General features: G+C 43.2%; 1 protein-coding gene across 1 annotated transcript in view; it reads right to left on the reverse strand.

The window, feature by feature from the left end:
- Nucleotides 1-14,794, reverse strand: part of TAFA4 (TAFA chemokine like family member 4) — a 130,680-nt gene extending 115,886 nt beyond the window's left edge. Inside the window, exons 1-3 of the mRNA XM_049863386.1 lie at nucleotides 14,714-14,794; nucleotides 14,261-14,292; nucleotides 12,045-12,160 (exon numbers count right to left, since the gene is read on the reverse strand). Of these exons, the coding sequence (XP_049719343.1) occupies nucleotides 12,045-12,160; nucleotides 14,261-14,292; nucleotides 14,714-14,794 (229 nt within the window). The remainder of the gene's footprint in view (nucleotides 1-12,044; nucleotides 12,161-14,260; nucleotides 14,293-14,713) is intronic.
- Nucleotides 14,795-17,021: the final 2,227 nt, after the last annotated feature.

The following is a 17,021-nucleotide window of genomic DNA, read 5'->3' on the forward strand; positions in this document are numbered from 1 at the left end:
TGTGTTTCGTTGGGTTTTCTTGGCTATAATCTTTATGGAAGCAGATTGCCAGGCCTTTCTCCCACAGAACCGCTGGTGAGTTTAGGCCACCAAACTTTTGGTTCAAACTTTCACCCAGGCTCTTCAATGCCCATTACTGGCCAAGTAAACTTTGAAACCCTGGTGGCCCAGTGGTTAAGTGCTACTGCTGCTAACCAAAAGGTTAGCAGTTCAAATCCACCAGGCACGCCTTGGAAACTCTATGCGGCAGTTCTACCCTGGACAGACTAGAACTGCCCCATAGGGTTTCCAAGGAGCGGCTGGTGGATTCGAACTGCTGACCTTCTGGTTAGCAGCCATAGCTCTTAACCACTGCGCCATCAGGGCTCCAAATAAAACATAAAAGGAACTAAATAGAATAAAGGGAGATAGAACATTGTACCCTATGGCTGACGCGTGAAGTTACTAATAACTCATAATGGCAATCTTTAGGAAAGCAACATAAGACCTGATACATTAGCTCCTGCTGTTTAATTTAATACAGCAGCCTCCAGCCATGTGTGGCTACTGAGAACCTGAAACGTGTCTAGGGCCGCATGTTAAAATGATAATATTTTGGATTTACTGGATCAAGTTAAATATATTATTAAAATAAATTTCACCCATTTCTTTTGTTTTTCCTAATGTGGCTACTAACCAAAAAAAAAAAAAAAAAATGTGGCTACTACAACATTTAAAATTACCTGCAGTTCACGTTGTATTTCTACTGAATTAAACTGAAGAGCCTGGTTCTTGCTCTCTAGGTCTTCTAAGCCTTGCATGCCCTCTAGTGTCAGAAATTAAGAACTACAGGAAAACCATTTTCCTCTTTCTTTTTTTTTTTTTTTGGGAACAAAGTTGGCCCCAGTCAACCAGCAAAGATATTTGTCTAAAAAGTTTACATGCTGATCTGAACTGAAGCATCTTATGAAAGTTATGCCCTTTACCATCTGTGTGTAGAGTCCAGAAAAGCAGATCATTCATCTAAAATATCCACCTGCTAAGTAAAACTCAATTGAGTCTGCAAAACAGAGACAGCAGCAGACACGTGCAGCCTCATCGCTGAGAGTTTCCACAAATCCCACACAAACTCCTGTGGCAGAAGTTATGTTCCCCATGCAACTCTCATCTTTGAAAGAAACAAAAGGTTTCTTACGAAAAATGAGGGCTAAAAAGGGTCATTCAAGTCAAAGTACCTGCAGGGTTCCTACAAAATTCCAACCATTATAGGTTCCTACAAAATTCCAGCCATTATAGGGGACAGAAACACGGGCACAATTTACGATGCAGCAGCTACCCCTCAAAGAATTAACCAAAAGTTAAAAACAACAAAAGGCATCAACACACACAATCACAACACACATACTTTACATTATTATTTACAGTGGAGAAAACTGAAAACCTAAAATTCCATAAATTTAAGCAGTACCAAATCTCTATAAAATGGAATACATGCAAAAGGAGAAGGCAAGTCACCATAAAGACTACCGTCTATTGAGCATTCACAAAGCAAACAGTTCTCGTAGTTACCAGACATTAACTAACTCCTTGTTACAACCCTATAAGGACTGCTTTCACTGTCTTTCATTGCACCCCTTTTACAGAAGAAGAGATTGAGAATCAAAAAGGTTTCATAATTTGCCCAAATTACATGGCCAAAAAAGTGGCAGAACTTGGATCTGAACCCAAGCCACCTGACTCCAAGGTCCATTTTCTCAGCTGCTTCGCCGCACCACCTTGCCCATGGATGGCCATGAAGTGAGCAAAGCTGATTCCTAGATGCTGTGCATAGTGCAACCCCATTCACCCATTCAATCCCGAGTGTACTGATGTCTGCCATTGATTCTGAAATGCACTGAAAAAATAAGACGTATCGATAAACGGATGGACAGATAGACATATGATAAGGAAACATACAAAAATAATGAGTACAGACAATGTATATAAATTCTTTCTCACTATAAAATTGTTTCACCTTTTCATTTTGAAATTTTTCATAGTAAAACTTTGGCAAAAAACATATTTTTATTTAAGAAAAAAAAGTCTAAAAAGATACTCAAAATTAACAACGGTATACCAACTGTCCAAGAGTGAACAAAGCATCTTTTTCTATCCATCATCCTATAACATCAGAAAAAAAAAAAAAAACAAAACACTCAAGCCCATTGCCTCTGAGTCAGTTCTGACTCATAACAACCCTACACAACAGAGTAGAACTGCCCCAAAGGGTTTTCAAGGAGTGGCTGGTGGATTCAAACTGCCGACCTTTTGGTTAGCAGACAAGCTCTTAGCTGCTGTGCCACCAGGGCTCCAGAAAAACAAAAGGTATATAAAATATTTTCTATTAATTGAACCTGTTTAAAAAAAAAAAAAAAAGGCTAGAGAAGTCATGAAGATGATTACAATACATACTATGTAACAAAAAAGAAAAAAAAATTCTGTCCTAAGGAAGCAAGAATTCAAAAAAGAAGTAAAACTTAAGTATACCGAAGGATGAAGAATACAGGCAGAGTTTATGGGGGAAATTAGAGATGACTGCCCCATTGATAGCAGAAACTTACACTCCAGGGATTTGTTTAAAGGCAGAGATAGTGCAAACAGATTCTGTGTTTATTTAACACAGCACTTGACTGTGATACCCTAAATAATCATTAGAAAGGTCCTTTCAGATGCATCAGTTTAATCAGACTCAGGAAAATTCCACCAACGGACACGAGCCAGTACAGCTCTGACAGCCAGAATTAGGTCACAATTAAACAATCACCAAATTAATGTGTACCTTTTCTGAAGTGAACAAAGAGTAACTGAGGAAACTGAATTAGAAGGATTTTTTTTTTCAGTTCCAATTAAGTGTTAAGTTTTCTGTAGCCTCAACTTTTCCACCTCATTTTACCTTCCTTGTAACGCTATTGAGATCCTAGGTTAAAAAATTATAACTACATCAAAAAAAAAAAAAACAAACTCATTGCCATCGAGTCCATTCCAACTCCTAGTGACCCTACAGGGCAGTGTACGACTGCCCCATACGGTTTCCAAGGAGCGGCTGGTAGATTCAAACAGTCAACCTTTTGGTTAGCAGCTGAAGCTCTTAACCACTGTGCCACCAGGGCTCCAAAAACCACATAGATATATACAAAAGTAAAGAATGCCTGTCTAGAAAGCTTAATTAGAACCAACATTAAGGCAGTCGTTATTAAATTTTGAGGACATCAGAATTATATCTAACAGTAGAATATATTATTGTTTAAATATGTGTTGCATGAGTGTATATATTGTGTTGTTGTGTGTCATCGAGTCAATTTTTGACTCATAGTGACCCCATGTGCCAGAGTAGAACTGCCCCACATGGTTTTGTAGTTATAATATTTACAGGAACAGATCACCAGGTCTTTCTCCCACAGAGCTGCTGGGTGGGTTCAAACCGCCAGCCTTTCAGTTAGCAGCTAAGCACTTAACTGCTGTGCCACCAGGGCTTCTTGTACGTATATTACACTTGAATGAAAAGTTCATATACTCACACACGTGCATGCACACACACACACACACACACACACACACACACACACACACACACTTCCATGTCTACCAGTTCAGTCCCTGCAGGTACATTTACCTCCTTCACCTCTGCAGTCAGGTTTGGCCAGGTGACTTGTTCTGGACAAAGAAATAAGAAGTAGAACTGACATGACTGTTTTGAGCAGATTGAGGACTTAATGTGTTTTGAGCACAATGAGGACACCATTGCTCTTTTCTCTCTGCCACATGACCAGGGTGTCCTAGACATGTTGGTTACCGTGGGTCCTAAAATAATGAGGACATGCAGCAGAGCCACTGGGACCACTGTGAAAATGAGTGTCAACAAGAACCTTTATATTTTTGTCGTTAGCTGTCACCGAGTCAGTCCCCTACTCATGGCAGCCCCATGCACAGTTAAACAAAACACTGCCTGATTCTGCACCGTCCCCACGATCGGTTACAGATCTGATTGCTGTGATCCACAGGGTTTTCACTGGCTGATTTTTGGAAGTAGATTTCCAGGCCTTTCTTCCTAGTCCATCTGAAGTATGGAGGCTCTGCCGAAACTCGTTTAGCATCATAGCAACAAGAAAACCTCCACCAGCCAATGGGCAGTGGCTGCTCACGAGGTGTCTTGGCCAGGAAGAGAACCCAAGTCTCCCACATGGAAGGTACAAATTCTCCTACGGAACCACCACTGACCGCTCTGTAGTTCTAAATCATTCATATTTTTGAATCATTTGTTACTGCAGCATAACTTAGTAAAAACTAACTGATACAGGATAACTGCTGAAAGTACAGGTACGTGGGCTCTACACACCTGAGATTCTGATTCAACATCTTTATTATGGGGTCTGAATACCAGTCTATTTTAATGTGATCTGATGCATACTACTACATGAGGGGGTACCTAATGTTAGAAGACAATTCTCCCTGGGTCTTTTGTGCTGCTGCACATCTTGTGAGCAGAGGCACCAACTGGTATTTTGTTTCAGACTATCTTTTTAAGGATGTATGTAAGAGAACAAGCTTGGAAGATAGAGTGTTTCCCTTCACAGTAGAAAGGAGGTTTTGCTTGCAGCTCATCATAAAACATTCAGGTTCTCCAAGCTTGCAATTCCTCAGCTGTGACACCAGCCCACTGCATCCATCTGGACCATTCCATGTCACCCCAGTGGGACTTAAGGAGAGAAGAAGAACCAAAGCAAACGTTAAACTCATGCTGTATAATGTGCGTGAGTATTAACATCCATTGTCTCTGGCCCAGGAGTCTTATGTCTTCTGCCAGCATCTATAAAACTGTGATAGGTTAACCTGTTAGCTTACAAACAGAGTAAAATCTCAGACCCTTCACAGTTCTTAATAGCTACCTGACTCTCAGTCAGTGAGATGGCCCCTGTATACCAGACCCAGCTTAAGGCGTCAGCAACACCCCACTCATGACCTTTGTTAGAAATGCCTTCTTTCCTTCTTTCTTAAGGTTGAGCTGAAACCTTCATCTTCATAAAGCAAGTGATGCTCCTGGTTGAAATCAGCTTTTTAAAATGATGAAAAACAAGCCTTTTCCTCTTGTAAATAATAAACCTTCAGACCTTTCAGGTACAAATCACGTCTCTCTACACACGCCCATCACTCTCAATCATTCCTTGAATGTCAAAGTTTCCAGACTCCTTATCATGTAGATACCTTTAAATATGAAAATAGCTACAATTTATTATTTACTAGGTGTAATCCCTTTACCTACTTTTTCTTATCTAGTTACCCCATTAATTCCGGAAGATAGGCACGTGTATCATTTCATTTGTACAGGTAATGAAGTGGGTTCAGAGAGGTCACATGACCTGGACAAGGTCACACAGCCAGGACACGGCAAAACCAGGATTATATTTGACTCCACACCCTCAAAGCTCGATACCCCCTGCTCTCTCATTTGCAGGCATACTCCAGTTTTTCAGGGCCCTCATGAAGATGTCACTATACCTGGACAGAATACATTAAAGAGTACCCAACCGCCACAGCCTTTGGTGGAGTTGAAACACCACCAAACAGGGTCCCTTTTAAAGCTCTCTAGTGAGAGGGAACAACTAAAATATATTTGTAAATTAGTAGTGCCCAGGTTCCCAACTGTCTCAGCTCCATAAGAAATGCAGCTATGATTCTCTCTTTAAAGGCTCATATTTAAGCTTTTTGAAGGGTCCAAATATTCCTGGGGTAAATCCCAAAGATGTAGGGTGCTGTATGTCCAAACCTCATGTCTACACTGGTGAAACTTTCACAAAGATTCCTGCATGATTAATTCCACCTGACTCCGGGTTCTTAAATTGCCATCGAGCCAGCTTCTTCACACTGCTATATGTCTGCTGCCCTCTTGTGGGAGAAACAATGCAGCTTCCAGACAAAAGGGGAAAAAAAGGATCAAAAGAACAAATTGCTAGTTGACAAAATAATAGAGTTAAACTCTGGCTTCCTGTTAGAAGGTTCTAATCTACCAATTGGCCTCTTCCCTTGTTCTACAGCTTGAGGCTTCAAAAGTCCTCTATGTGGTCTCTGCTGTATCATTATATCAAGTAGAATCTAACGAACAACAAAGGTAGTGTTTGTGTCTTATATTTCTTTTAAATACCGTATATTTTACGCAAATATTGTGCACCTTCTAAGTCTGTTTGTCCACCACGCCCTCTCCCTCTCCCTGCAAGGTATTTTCCTAAGTGCACTATGCTAATTTTTTTTTTTTCCAGAAACATGAAAAAAAAAAATTGGAATAGCAGCACTTCTGGAAATACCTCATGGTGGGAGGGATCGATTAGCAAACAATTATAAAAGGCACGTGTTATTTGTGTAAAAATATGGTAATACCTCTCAACTCTGATTCTTGTGGAAGTTTCTCAATGCCATTTACCTTAAAGAAAGATTTCCACAACCCATCCTGTGATCAGTATTGTTGTTAGCTGCCACCAAGTCAGCTTCAACTCACGGAGGCCTTATGTGTAACAGAACGAAATGTTACCCAGTCCTGTGCCAACTTCACAATTATTGGTATATCTGAGTTCATTGTTGTGACTATTGGGTAGTGCCTTCCAACTTAGGGGGCTCGTCTTCTAGCACTACCTCAGACAATATTCTCTTCTGATCCATAAGGCTTTCATTGGCCAATTTTTGGAAACAGATCACCAAGCCTTTCTTCCTAGCGTGTCTTAGTCTGAAAACCCTGCTGAAACCTGGCCACCATTGGTGACCTCGCTCATATTTAAAATACCGCTGGTATGGATTCCCGCATCACAGCAGCATGCAAGCCACCACGCTACAACAAACTGACAGACCAGAGGAGGCCTGTGATTGTTATGTGTTTTTATTTTGTTTTGTTTTACAACAACAGAACTAAAATCAAATCTTCAATCCATACCTACCACCCCATCTCCCACTGTCTTCCCTTCAAGCTCTATCTTAGCGGGGTTGGTGAAGACAGGGTTGTGAGATCTCTCCTTGTTTATACACAACAATCAACAAGCCACAGACTTCTCACAGGTTTCCTCTATCTAGGGGTTCCTAGCACCACAGTTCTTTCAGTTCACCAGCACTAACCACAAAGCCCTTGGGACAGTGTCAGAAGCCTGCCTGGACACTAACACACAGGCTCCTGCAGTTAATTCTGCAACTTACGCCCCCTGTCGGCAGTGGTACACTATTCAAGTGTTTTCACTTGCATCTCTTTCTGCACAAAGAATGCTCATGAAAACATGACTAGGGTGTCTCAGCATCTCACTGCACAGCCCCCAACTTGTCTGACCCCTGACTTTTCCATCAGCTGAGAGCTACATGGGGAAGAAAGCTCACATGGTCACTGCAAGGCTCATGGAATTTCCTGTCCTCCCGGTCATTAGAGGAGATTTTCGGCCCATGCCCAACCCCACCACACACACGCACACACACGCACACAGCCTGCTGGAATACGCCACTTCACTGAAACGGCAGCGAGTGGGAGGAGGAGGAGAAGGAAGGACAAGGGAAAGGATGGTAAAAATGGCTGCTGTTGGTTCTGGGCGAGGTGCTGATCTGACCCTGAAGTCTTAGGCCCGGTTCCACCTAGGTTTCCCGGGACGTCAGTGGCCTCTGAACTGGACTGGCTGTCAGGCGAGACGGAAGTGAATCAAGAGACTATCCAGCAGCTGACTGGCTGCATTGCGGAGTATCAGAACAAGGGCCAGGCAAATGAGCACGTCCAATACCAGCCTGTGTTACACAGAAGCCCCATCTGTTTGGCTACCACTGCAGGTGCCAGCCCAAGCAGCACTCCAGGATCAATGGAATAATCTTCCAGTCGGTTACCGTCAGGAGTAATTGAATGTGACCCACCTCCTACGACCACAGACAGGATGATTGCCAACTGGGCTGCTTAAAACATGAATGAAACCTCTGTGCCTCCTTTAAAAATGGGAAGAAAGCTACTAAGTCAATGTTGTTTTCCATGTACATATTTAATAACTTAGCAGACCCGTAAGTGTTGACCCAGGGTGTCCTCTTTCCTGAATTGGGAATATGTCTGGGTAGCAAACACATCGTGGACACCTTCAAGCCAACCATTTTAGTTTGAACCTAAAAAGCAAACTGTGTATGTAGGTGCTGGGAAGTTCGCAGGAACTGAGGAGACTCACTCTCAACTGGGGCCTTGTCAAATGGACACGCAACTGTGTGCCCCCTCCTACCGGTTTGCAGTCGTGGAGCCTCGGACTGCCGTGCTCAGGCTGCTATGAGAAAGAAGCATACCTTTCCGTGAAAAAAAAGAAAACTGTGTCCAGAGTCCTTCACTGACACAGAGCTTTCACAAATCGATGAGCAAATGATCAATGAAACCAAGAGAAAATAGTTCAAAGAAAAACAAATACCAGTAGTCCATCAACATATTAACATAGTCTTTACGCAAAAAGAGGCGCAAGCCAAAACAACTGGACAGCAGCTTCCACTGGCAAACTTTTTTTTAAATGTGCTTTAAGTAAAAGTTTACAAATCAAGTCTGTCTCTCACACAAAAACTTACACATGCCTAGCTATGTACTCCTAGCTGCTCTCCCCCTAATGAGACGGCACACTCCTCCTCTCCACCTTGTATTCCCATGTCTGTTCAGCCAGCTTCTGTCCCCCTCGGACTTCTCATCTCTCCTCCAGGCAGGAGCTGCCCACATCGTCTCACGTGTCTACTTGAGCCAAGATGCTCACTCCTCACCACTATCATTTTCTGTCTTATAGTCCAGTCCAATTCCTGTCTTAGGAGTTGGCTTCAGGAATGGTTCCAGTCTTGGGCTAACAGAGGGTCTGGGGACCATGAGCTCCGGGGTCCCTCTAGTCTCAGTCGGACCGTTAAGTCTAGTCTTTGTACGAGAATTTCAGGTCTGCATCCCACTGTTCTCCTGCTCCCCCAGGGACTCTCTGTTGTGTTCCCAGCTAGGCCGTCAGCAAACATTTTTAAACTTGATTAGAAAAATCAGCTGCTGTTGAGTAAGCTCCAACTCGTGACGACCCCATGTGTGTCAGGGTAGAACTATGCCCCACAGGGTCTCCAATGACTGATTCTTTAGAAATAGATGGCCAGGCCTTTCTTCTGAGGTGCCTCTGGGCAGGCACAACCCTCCAATCTTTCAGTTAGCAACCCAACACGTTAACTATTTGTACCACACAGGGACTTCCTTAAAATTGACAGTACCCAAAATTGACAAATGGATGAAAAATGGGCATTTTCACACTATTACTATTGGTAGAAGGAGCCCCTGGTGGTACAGTAGTTAAAGCACTTGGCTGCTAACTGAAAGGTGGGCAGTTCGAACCCATCGAATCCACAGGAAAAATACGTGGCAGTCTGCTTCCATAAAGATCACAGCCTTGGAAACCCTATAGGGCAGTTGTATTCTGTCCTATAGGGTCACAATGAGTCTGAATCGGCTCAGTGGAGACAGGTTGAGGAGCCTAGGTGGCACAAGTGGTTCGCAATCAGCTGCTAATCTAAAGATTTGTGGTTCAAACCTACTCAGAGGCTCTGCAGAAAAAGGCCTGGCAAACTGCTTCCATAAAGGTTATAGCCTAGAAAATCCTATAGCGTAGTTCCTACTCTGTTTAACACACAGGGTCGCCATGAGTCAGAGGTCAACTCAACAGCAGCTAACAACAACAATATTTCAGCGGGGTCCCTGAGTGGCACAAACAGTTAAGCACTGAACTACTAGCCAAAAGTTTCGCAGTTCAAACTCACCCAGGGGCATCTCAGAGGACAGGCCTGGCAACCTACTTCTGAAAGGTCACGCACAGCCTTGAGAAATTTATGGAGCACAGTTCTACTCACATGGGGTCGCCCTGAGTCAGAAATGATTCAAGGCAACTAACAGCAGCAATGTATTTCAGGCATCAGGGAACACAGCTTAGGAGGCCTACAGGGGAAAAACATCTCACAGTAGGATTCCAAGGCCCTCACTTCAAACACTCTACCGCAGAAGGCCAAAAAGGTCGATCGTGGAGGTCCTTGCTGTCAGGCAAGAGCACTTTTGTGATAAAGAGCCCTTATGGCGCAGTGGGTAAAGCACTCGGCTGCTAACCAAAAGGTCGGTGGTTCGAACCCACCAGCGACTCCATGGGAGAAAAGACCTGGCAACCTGTTCCCATAAAGGTTACAGCCTAGGAAACCCTATGCGACAGTTCTACTCTGTCCTATACGATTGCTACAAGTCAGAATTGACTAGACAGCATACAACAAGATTTGTGAATATCGTTCTCCAGGTGGCATGCAGCCTGCATTAGAGAACAGGGCCCCCTATAGGCAGGAAACAGTACTGAGATGTTTGGTGGCTATTAAAATACGGACAAGGACTAAAATCCAAAAAAAAAGGAAAGCACGCAGCCAAAGAGAAACCAGAAACCAGAGGGCTTGCGCAAAGAATCCAAATAAAGTCATCTAGAAATTCTAATAATTTAATCACATTAAGATGATTTGCCCTGACCTCTCACCATCCATGTAGCTGTCGAGTCTCTGCTTTATGGAAGATATGGTCCTCATTTCTTATGTATGAAATTCTAGTCTTAAATTACATTTATCTCTCCAGTTGTATATTTTCCAGACTCAAAGGGTTAAGCTATGAAATGAGGAGTGCCACACAGGTAAAAACGGAAGGTCTGGTCACATCGTAGGTTTCCTTCAAGTTTTAATCACTTTTCAACACAGTCCCTCCAGCCTAGTTCTTTGGGGTCTAGAAATCTGCTGTTGATAGCCCATTGCTCTGAAACTCTTTGCCTGTTTACTAGCCTGAATCTTAACCTCCACCCAAGGAAAGAGATGTGTATTAAACAGCTAAGACTAATGACTTCAGACTCTCTCTTGGCGGACGAACTCACCAGGAGATACACAGCACAATAACCAACTAGCTGTGAGCACTTCGCAGCAGCCAAAGGATATTGATTTTATGCTGATTTGTTAAATGTCAATCATTATTTTTCTCGTCTTCATCAAAATGTCGCTTGGGGAGGGAAAATTGAGTTGTGAGAGATTTAAAATGTTATCTTGAGCCTAAAATTATGCCTAACCTTAAAATATCAAAGTAATGGAGTAGAAAACACCACATACTATATATCTGAGGTTAAGGAGCCTCTTTGGAGAGAAAATTTATAATTTTGACATGTACATGGCTCGGGGTTCAAGTCCACTCTTTCACCGAGGAGTCAAAGCATTTCTGGCACCACCACACCTCAGATTACAGCAGCAGAGATGGTAAATTAATTGCTTGGCAGGGAGTCCAGTGACAAATATGAATTAGTCAGGAAAACACAATTCACTGGGGAGTCTTCAAGCTTGTGTCACTTTAAATGTAGATGTAACAAGGAAAGGAGGCGTGAAACACACACACAGACCGTGAGCTAACAATGGTTATCTTTCTTTAGAAAAAAGCAACTTATCGGATCTGCCTCTAAAGCTTTAGGCATACTCCATTTTAGGGCCCACGCAAAAGTTACCACTGCTTTTTCTTAGTTCTTTCCTTCCTTCTTCCCATACTGTCTTCTTTGCTTTCATTCTCTAGTTCTCTCTTCCTTTCTTTTAAATCGTTCAGCATCTTTTCTCCACACATTTCAAAAGGGTCTTAAATAACCTGGAAGTTCCCTTCACCATAGCCCTGTAAGTATTAAGCTTACCAATAAATATGTCCTACCTCCAAAGGAAGATACAAGAGTATATATACAAATAAAGTGTTGCTGGCTTTCCAGGATTCTTTGAGAAAAAGCATCACAAAAATAGGAGTGTACCCAGGAAAAGGCAAAAACAAAAAGCCTGGAGATCTTCAAAAGGTGTTCAGAGCAACCTTCTTTAAGCACCAATCCCTTAAACTGTCTCACTCTGCTGTTTTTCATCATGGCCTCTGGTTATTTACACACCGTCAAAAGCTCTTGTCAATTACCTGTGTCTAAAACGTGGACTCTGATCATTGAAAGGGTTGTATTAATAGATCTCAGCACCACTGAATGAGCTGAAGGGCTTACCTGCGTGTCCCCGGAGGTGCTGGCTCGAGGCGGACAGCAGCTTGCAGCACACCATCAACACGTAGGCCAGGAAGAGCCCATGTGACAGCCACACTGACTTAGCACAGACTCTCATCCTGGGGAGAAAGCAGGAAAGGTCAGTGAGGGCGCAGGGAGACCAGGCTCCTGCAGATGTGGCCCTGGGAAGGGGCAGAAAGCAGGGGAGAGGCTCGCCAGGGACTGCTTCTCCCCCAACAAAACTGAGGGCCAATCAAACCTTATTTGCACTGTGCATTAACTCAATTTTCAATAAACACCTTTTATAATTAAGAGTTTTCCAAGTTAGCACCATGCCTCTGTGAGAAGTCTATTTATGAATCCCCAAGGTGTGTTCAAGTTGCCCTCATAGGCCTGAGGCTTGTATTCTATTTTATATAATGATATTAAAAAGCTACACACTTCGAGCTGGAGTTAAATAAAATATGTATGGCTGCTGCATCTGAAAGGAGCTATGGAAATGTTATAACGCAGGCCCCAGAGCTTCCTCCTGGTTTCTTGGACTATATATAAAGACCTTCCGGTCTGGAAAACTGGGCTCAGATTTTATGAAACAAATCTCAAAGTTCAGTGAGGCATTACGGGGAAGTACAGGTGAATATGGAGTCCGCAAGTAGTGCAAACAGATAATGCATTCGGCTGTTAACCAAGAAGTTGGAGATTCGAGTCAACGCAGCAGTGCCTTGGAAGAAAGGCCTGGAGATCGCCATTGAAAGCCCTATGGAGCACAGCTCCACTCTGACACACATGGAGTCGCCGTGAGTCAGAGCTGACGTGACGACTGGTTTGGATGCTGTTTTTGTTACAGGTGAGTATAAAATAAATGTAACTTCACAGGGACGAACGGCACTAAAGCACTGCGCCAAGGAGAAACTCCATTTACAAACTTGGTTTTGTGGCCTATTTAAAACCAAAACCAGAAAACCTGCATCTTCTCCCTAATTTTCCGTATTTTTTGGCATTATAGGTAAATTCTATAACACTTGATTAACTTTTTTTTGTTTGCTCTTTTATTTTTAATTAACTTTTTCAACCAAAAACCAGGGCACTTGGGATCTCACTTATACGAAATAAGTGAATATATACAACCAAAGCTTATTAGTGATGACCAGGGGTGAGAGGGAGGGGGGAAAAAGGGAATTTCTGCTTAGGGGGTATTAAGTTCACGTTCACGGCAGTGGAATGATCTGGAGAAGGGTAAGACTGCTGGCACAACGTGAAGAACGTAATCAGTGTCACTGAACTGTGTATGCAGAAATTACTGCGGTGGAGTACGCCTTCTTACATATATTCTCAATAAAAAAAAAAAATTAAACTCAGAGCACTTGGCATTTGAAACTCCCGTGATATTTAAGTTCTGCCTGGCACAGGCCTCATGGTATCAATGGCCACACTGGTTCAAAAGAGACCTCTTTTATATGTATATAAAATGTATAAACCCTCCTGGGAAGGCCACAAAGACACAGTATAAGGGGTTGGATTCTTGTTTGGGTAGCAATGGAGGTTTTGATCCTGAGGAAGTCTTCTAAGGAAACACCTCTAGCAGCCCATGGCTGCCAGCAGACCCCGCACCACCTCTATTAGAAAACCAATTACTCGCTTATGGAAAGCACATTGCACCCCCGGGGGACCCAGGCACCCACATCACACCCCAGGTGCACACCCTGTCACCAGCCCTCTTTCTCGGCCTCTCACAATTTAGTCCAACAGATTTTGTTGAAAAGGTGTCATACTGTTCATTGATTTGAGACACATTCTGCCTTTCAGCAGAAGCCCTGGTGGTACAGTGGGTAAAGCGCTTGACTACTAACCGAATGGTTGGCGGTTCGAACCCACTAGCCACTCCACGGGAGGAAGATGTGGCAGTCCACTTCTGTAAAGATTACAGCCTTGGAAACCCTATGAGGCAGTACTACTCTGTCCTATAAGGTCGCTATAGTCAGAATCGACTCGATGGCACACAGCAACAACTGCCTTTGCAGCAGCCAGGCCAAGACAAGGTTTTACCATCATCTTTAAAGGACTCGCTGTTCAAAGTAACACAAAGTGTTGATTTCTTTCGGCTGTTCACCTCAGGAGTTCTCAGCCTTCTAAACTGAGCCAGAAACTGCAGGTCTCTCTGCTTTGGAAGGAACTGTATGTATTTTAATTTCTCAGACTAAGCTTTCTATCTCCCCCACCTCAGCACACTCACATCCAGGAAATAGGAACCCTAAAAGCAGTCCAAACAATGACAAAGAAAATAGTACGTGGGCCTTACGTGAGTTTGAGGTGCTACTGTTTAATTTTATAATCAATTTTTCCCCTCTAATTTTTAGGAAAAGCACCAAACCAAACACCAGTTGCCGTCAAGTCAATTCTTACTCCTGGAGACCTCATCTATGTCAGATTAGAGCTGTGCTCCCTAGGGTTTTCAAAGGCTGAGTTTTCAGAAGTAGACTGCCAGGTCTTTCTTCCAAGGTGTCTCTAGGTGGACTCGAATCTCCAACCTTTCAGTTAGTAGCTGAGCTTATTAATGGTGTGCACCACAAAATCCTGTTTTCTAAAAAAAAAAAAATGTTTTAAAATTTCAGTTACTAACCTTACTCTCAGTTATCAATCTGATTGCTACAAAGGCTTACCATGCCTCTTACCCAAGAGTCAAAATCTCCAATGCCTACCAAGTGATTGAGTAGCCTGGCTACACTAAAGCACTGGCAAGTGGTGGAGACCATGGCGACCTGTCCAGGGGCAGCTGCGACCACTCAGCCAAATACTGTCCTGCAGAAATGAGAGCCAGGGATGCCAAGAATGATGGTTTTTCTAAAGGAGCTGAATTCTGATAAGCAGTCCGTACATTTTATATGTTGGCAACTAATTCAATTTGCTTTAAAAACACAGTACAGACCAAACAAAACACATCCGCAAACTGGATTAGGTGCTCTGGCTTCTAGTTTGTAGCAATTAGTGCCCCTGAAAGGGAAAATTTCAATGCTGTTTCAATTTCTATTGCTGCATAACCAATTGCCACAAATTTAGCAGCTTAAAACCACACATACATAATCTCACAGTTTCTGTAAGTCAGGGGTCTGGCACATTCTAGCTGGGTCCTCTGCTCCGGGAGTCACAAGGCTGAGACCTCATCTGCAAGTTGAGCTTGGGAAAGACCTGCTCCCACGTTCCCTCAGGTCGCTGGCAATGTTCAGTTCCTTACTGCTGTAAGAGGGAGGTCCCTGCTTTCTTGCTAACTCTTGACCAGCTCCTACAGGCTGCTACCAGGTCTCTGCCATGTGGTCTCTCTACAGGCCCTCTCATGGTTCAGATCTCTTCCTCCAGGAAGGGCTCATCCCTTCTAAGGGTTCAACTATTTATATCAGGTCCACCAAGGACAGTCTCCCTTTTGATTAACTCAAATTCAACTGATTTGGGGCCTTAATTATATCTGCAAAATCTCTTCGTATCTATCACATAATCATAACCTAATCATGAGGTGAACACCATCTTATTCACAATTCTGCCCACACTCAAAAGGAAGGAATTATACAGGGCTTTAAAAAAAAAAAAAACATTTTTTTTTTTTTTATAACAGGGAGTGGAAATCTTGGGAGCCATTTTAGAATTCTGCCTACCACAAATGGGCAAATGATCCATTCACAAAAGTTTATTCACATATTTGGTTCACAAAGGTCCAACTGGATACTCAATCCGCATATTTATGTTTATAAAAACCAATCTCCATCGAGTTGACGCCAATTCATGGAGACCCCCTGTGTGTCAGAGTCTAACTGTACCCCACAGGGTTTTCAGTGGCTCATTATTCAGAAGTAGATTGCCGTGCCTGTCTTCTGAGGTGCTTCTGAGTAGGCTCGAACCTCCACACTTTCAGTTAGCAGCTGAATGCCTTAACCCTTTGTAACACCGAGACTTCAGGAATTTATGTCGTCACTGTTGTTAGGTACCCTCGAGTCAATTCCAACTCAGAGTGGCCCTACAGGACAGAGAAGAACTGCCCCATAGGGTTTCCTAGGCTGAAATCTTTAGGGAGTCAATTACCAGGTCTTTTCTCCCACAGAGCGGCTGGTGGATTCAAACCACTGACCTTTTGGTTAGCAGCCAAGTGCTTAACCATTGTGCAACCAGGGCTTCTCCAACTGTTCACAGATGCTGGTTAATCTCGAGATTTACATCAGCACACTCTCCCTTGTTGCACTATTTCTTCAGCTCTTGTTGCTCAAGTTTTCAGAGAGACCTGAGCGCCAAGATCTCCCTGTTCAATCCATGTGTCCACAGTCTGCTCTTTCAGATGTAAACAACAGTTCTGAGAACCTCCAGTATAGGTTGCTCCCTTTCCTTATTGAAACCAACTGACTCAACCAGGTTCTAAAATCCATCTTCTTGCTTTTAATTAAATTTCAAGATGCCCAGGTCTTCTACTGGCTTAACTCTTCTACTCTACTGAATACCCTTAACGAACACTGTCTAATGCTTGGTGGATTGACTCCCCTCCAACCACAATGGCCCACACAATTTTCAGTCTCCTAAATCAGAACCTGCCCTTCAGGTGAGCTACAATCCTTCCACCTAACCTACGAATGAAATTCAGTTTCTGTTTACCAGTTCCCTGTATCACCCAAACTTGTTAGATGGGTGGAAACCCTGGTGGTGTAGTGGTTAAGTGCTACAGCTGCTAACCAAGAGGTTGGCAGTTCAAATCCGCCAGGCGCTCCTTGGAAACTCTATGGGGCAGTTTTACTCTGTCCTATAGGGTTGCTATGAGTTGGAATCAACTCGACGGCAGTGGGTTTGGGTTAGATGGGTATCACCAAATTTGGAGAGCATGTTGGGGATGGTCTGTGTCACAACGATTGGGTTCCCTAAGAAGCAGACTCTGCCATCGAGATTGGCAAGCAAGAGGTTTATTAGGGAGTGTTCTTGGGATCATCAACTGTGGGAGGGGAGGGC

Source organism: Elephas maximus, chromosome 20, assembly GCF_024166365.1.
Source record: "Elephas maximus indicus isolate mEleMax1 chromosome 20, mEleMax1 primary haplotype, whole genome shotgun sequence".
Taxonomy (NCBI): Eukaryota; Metazoa; Chordata; class Mammalia; order Proboscidea; family Elephantidae; genus Elephas; species Elephas maximus.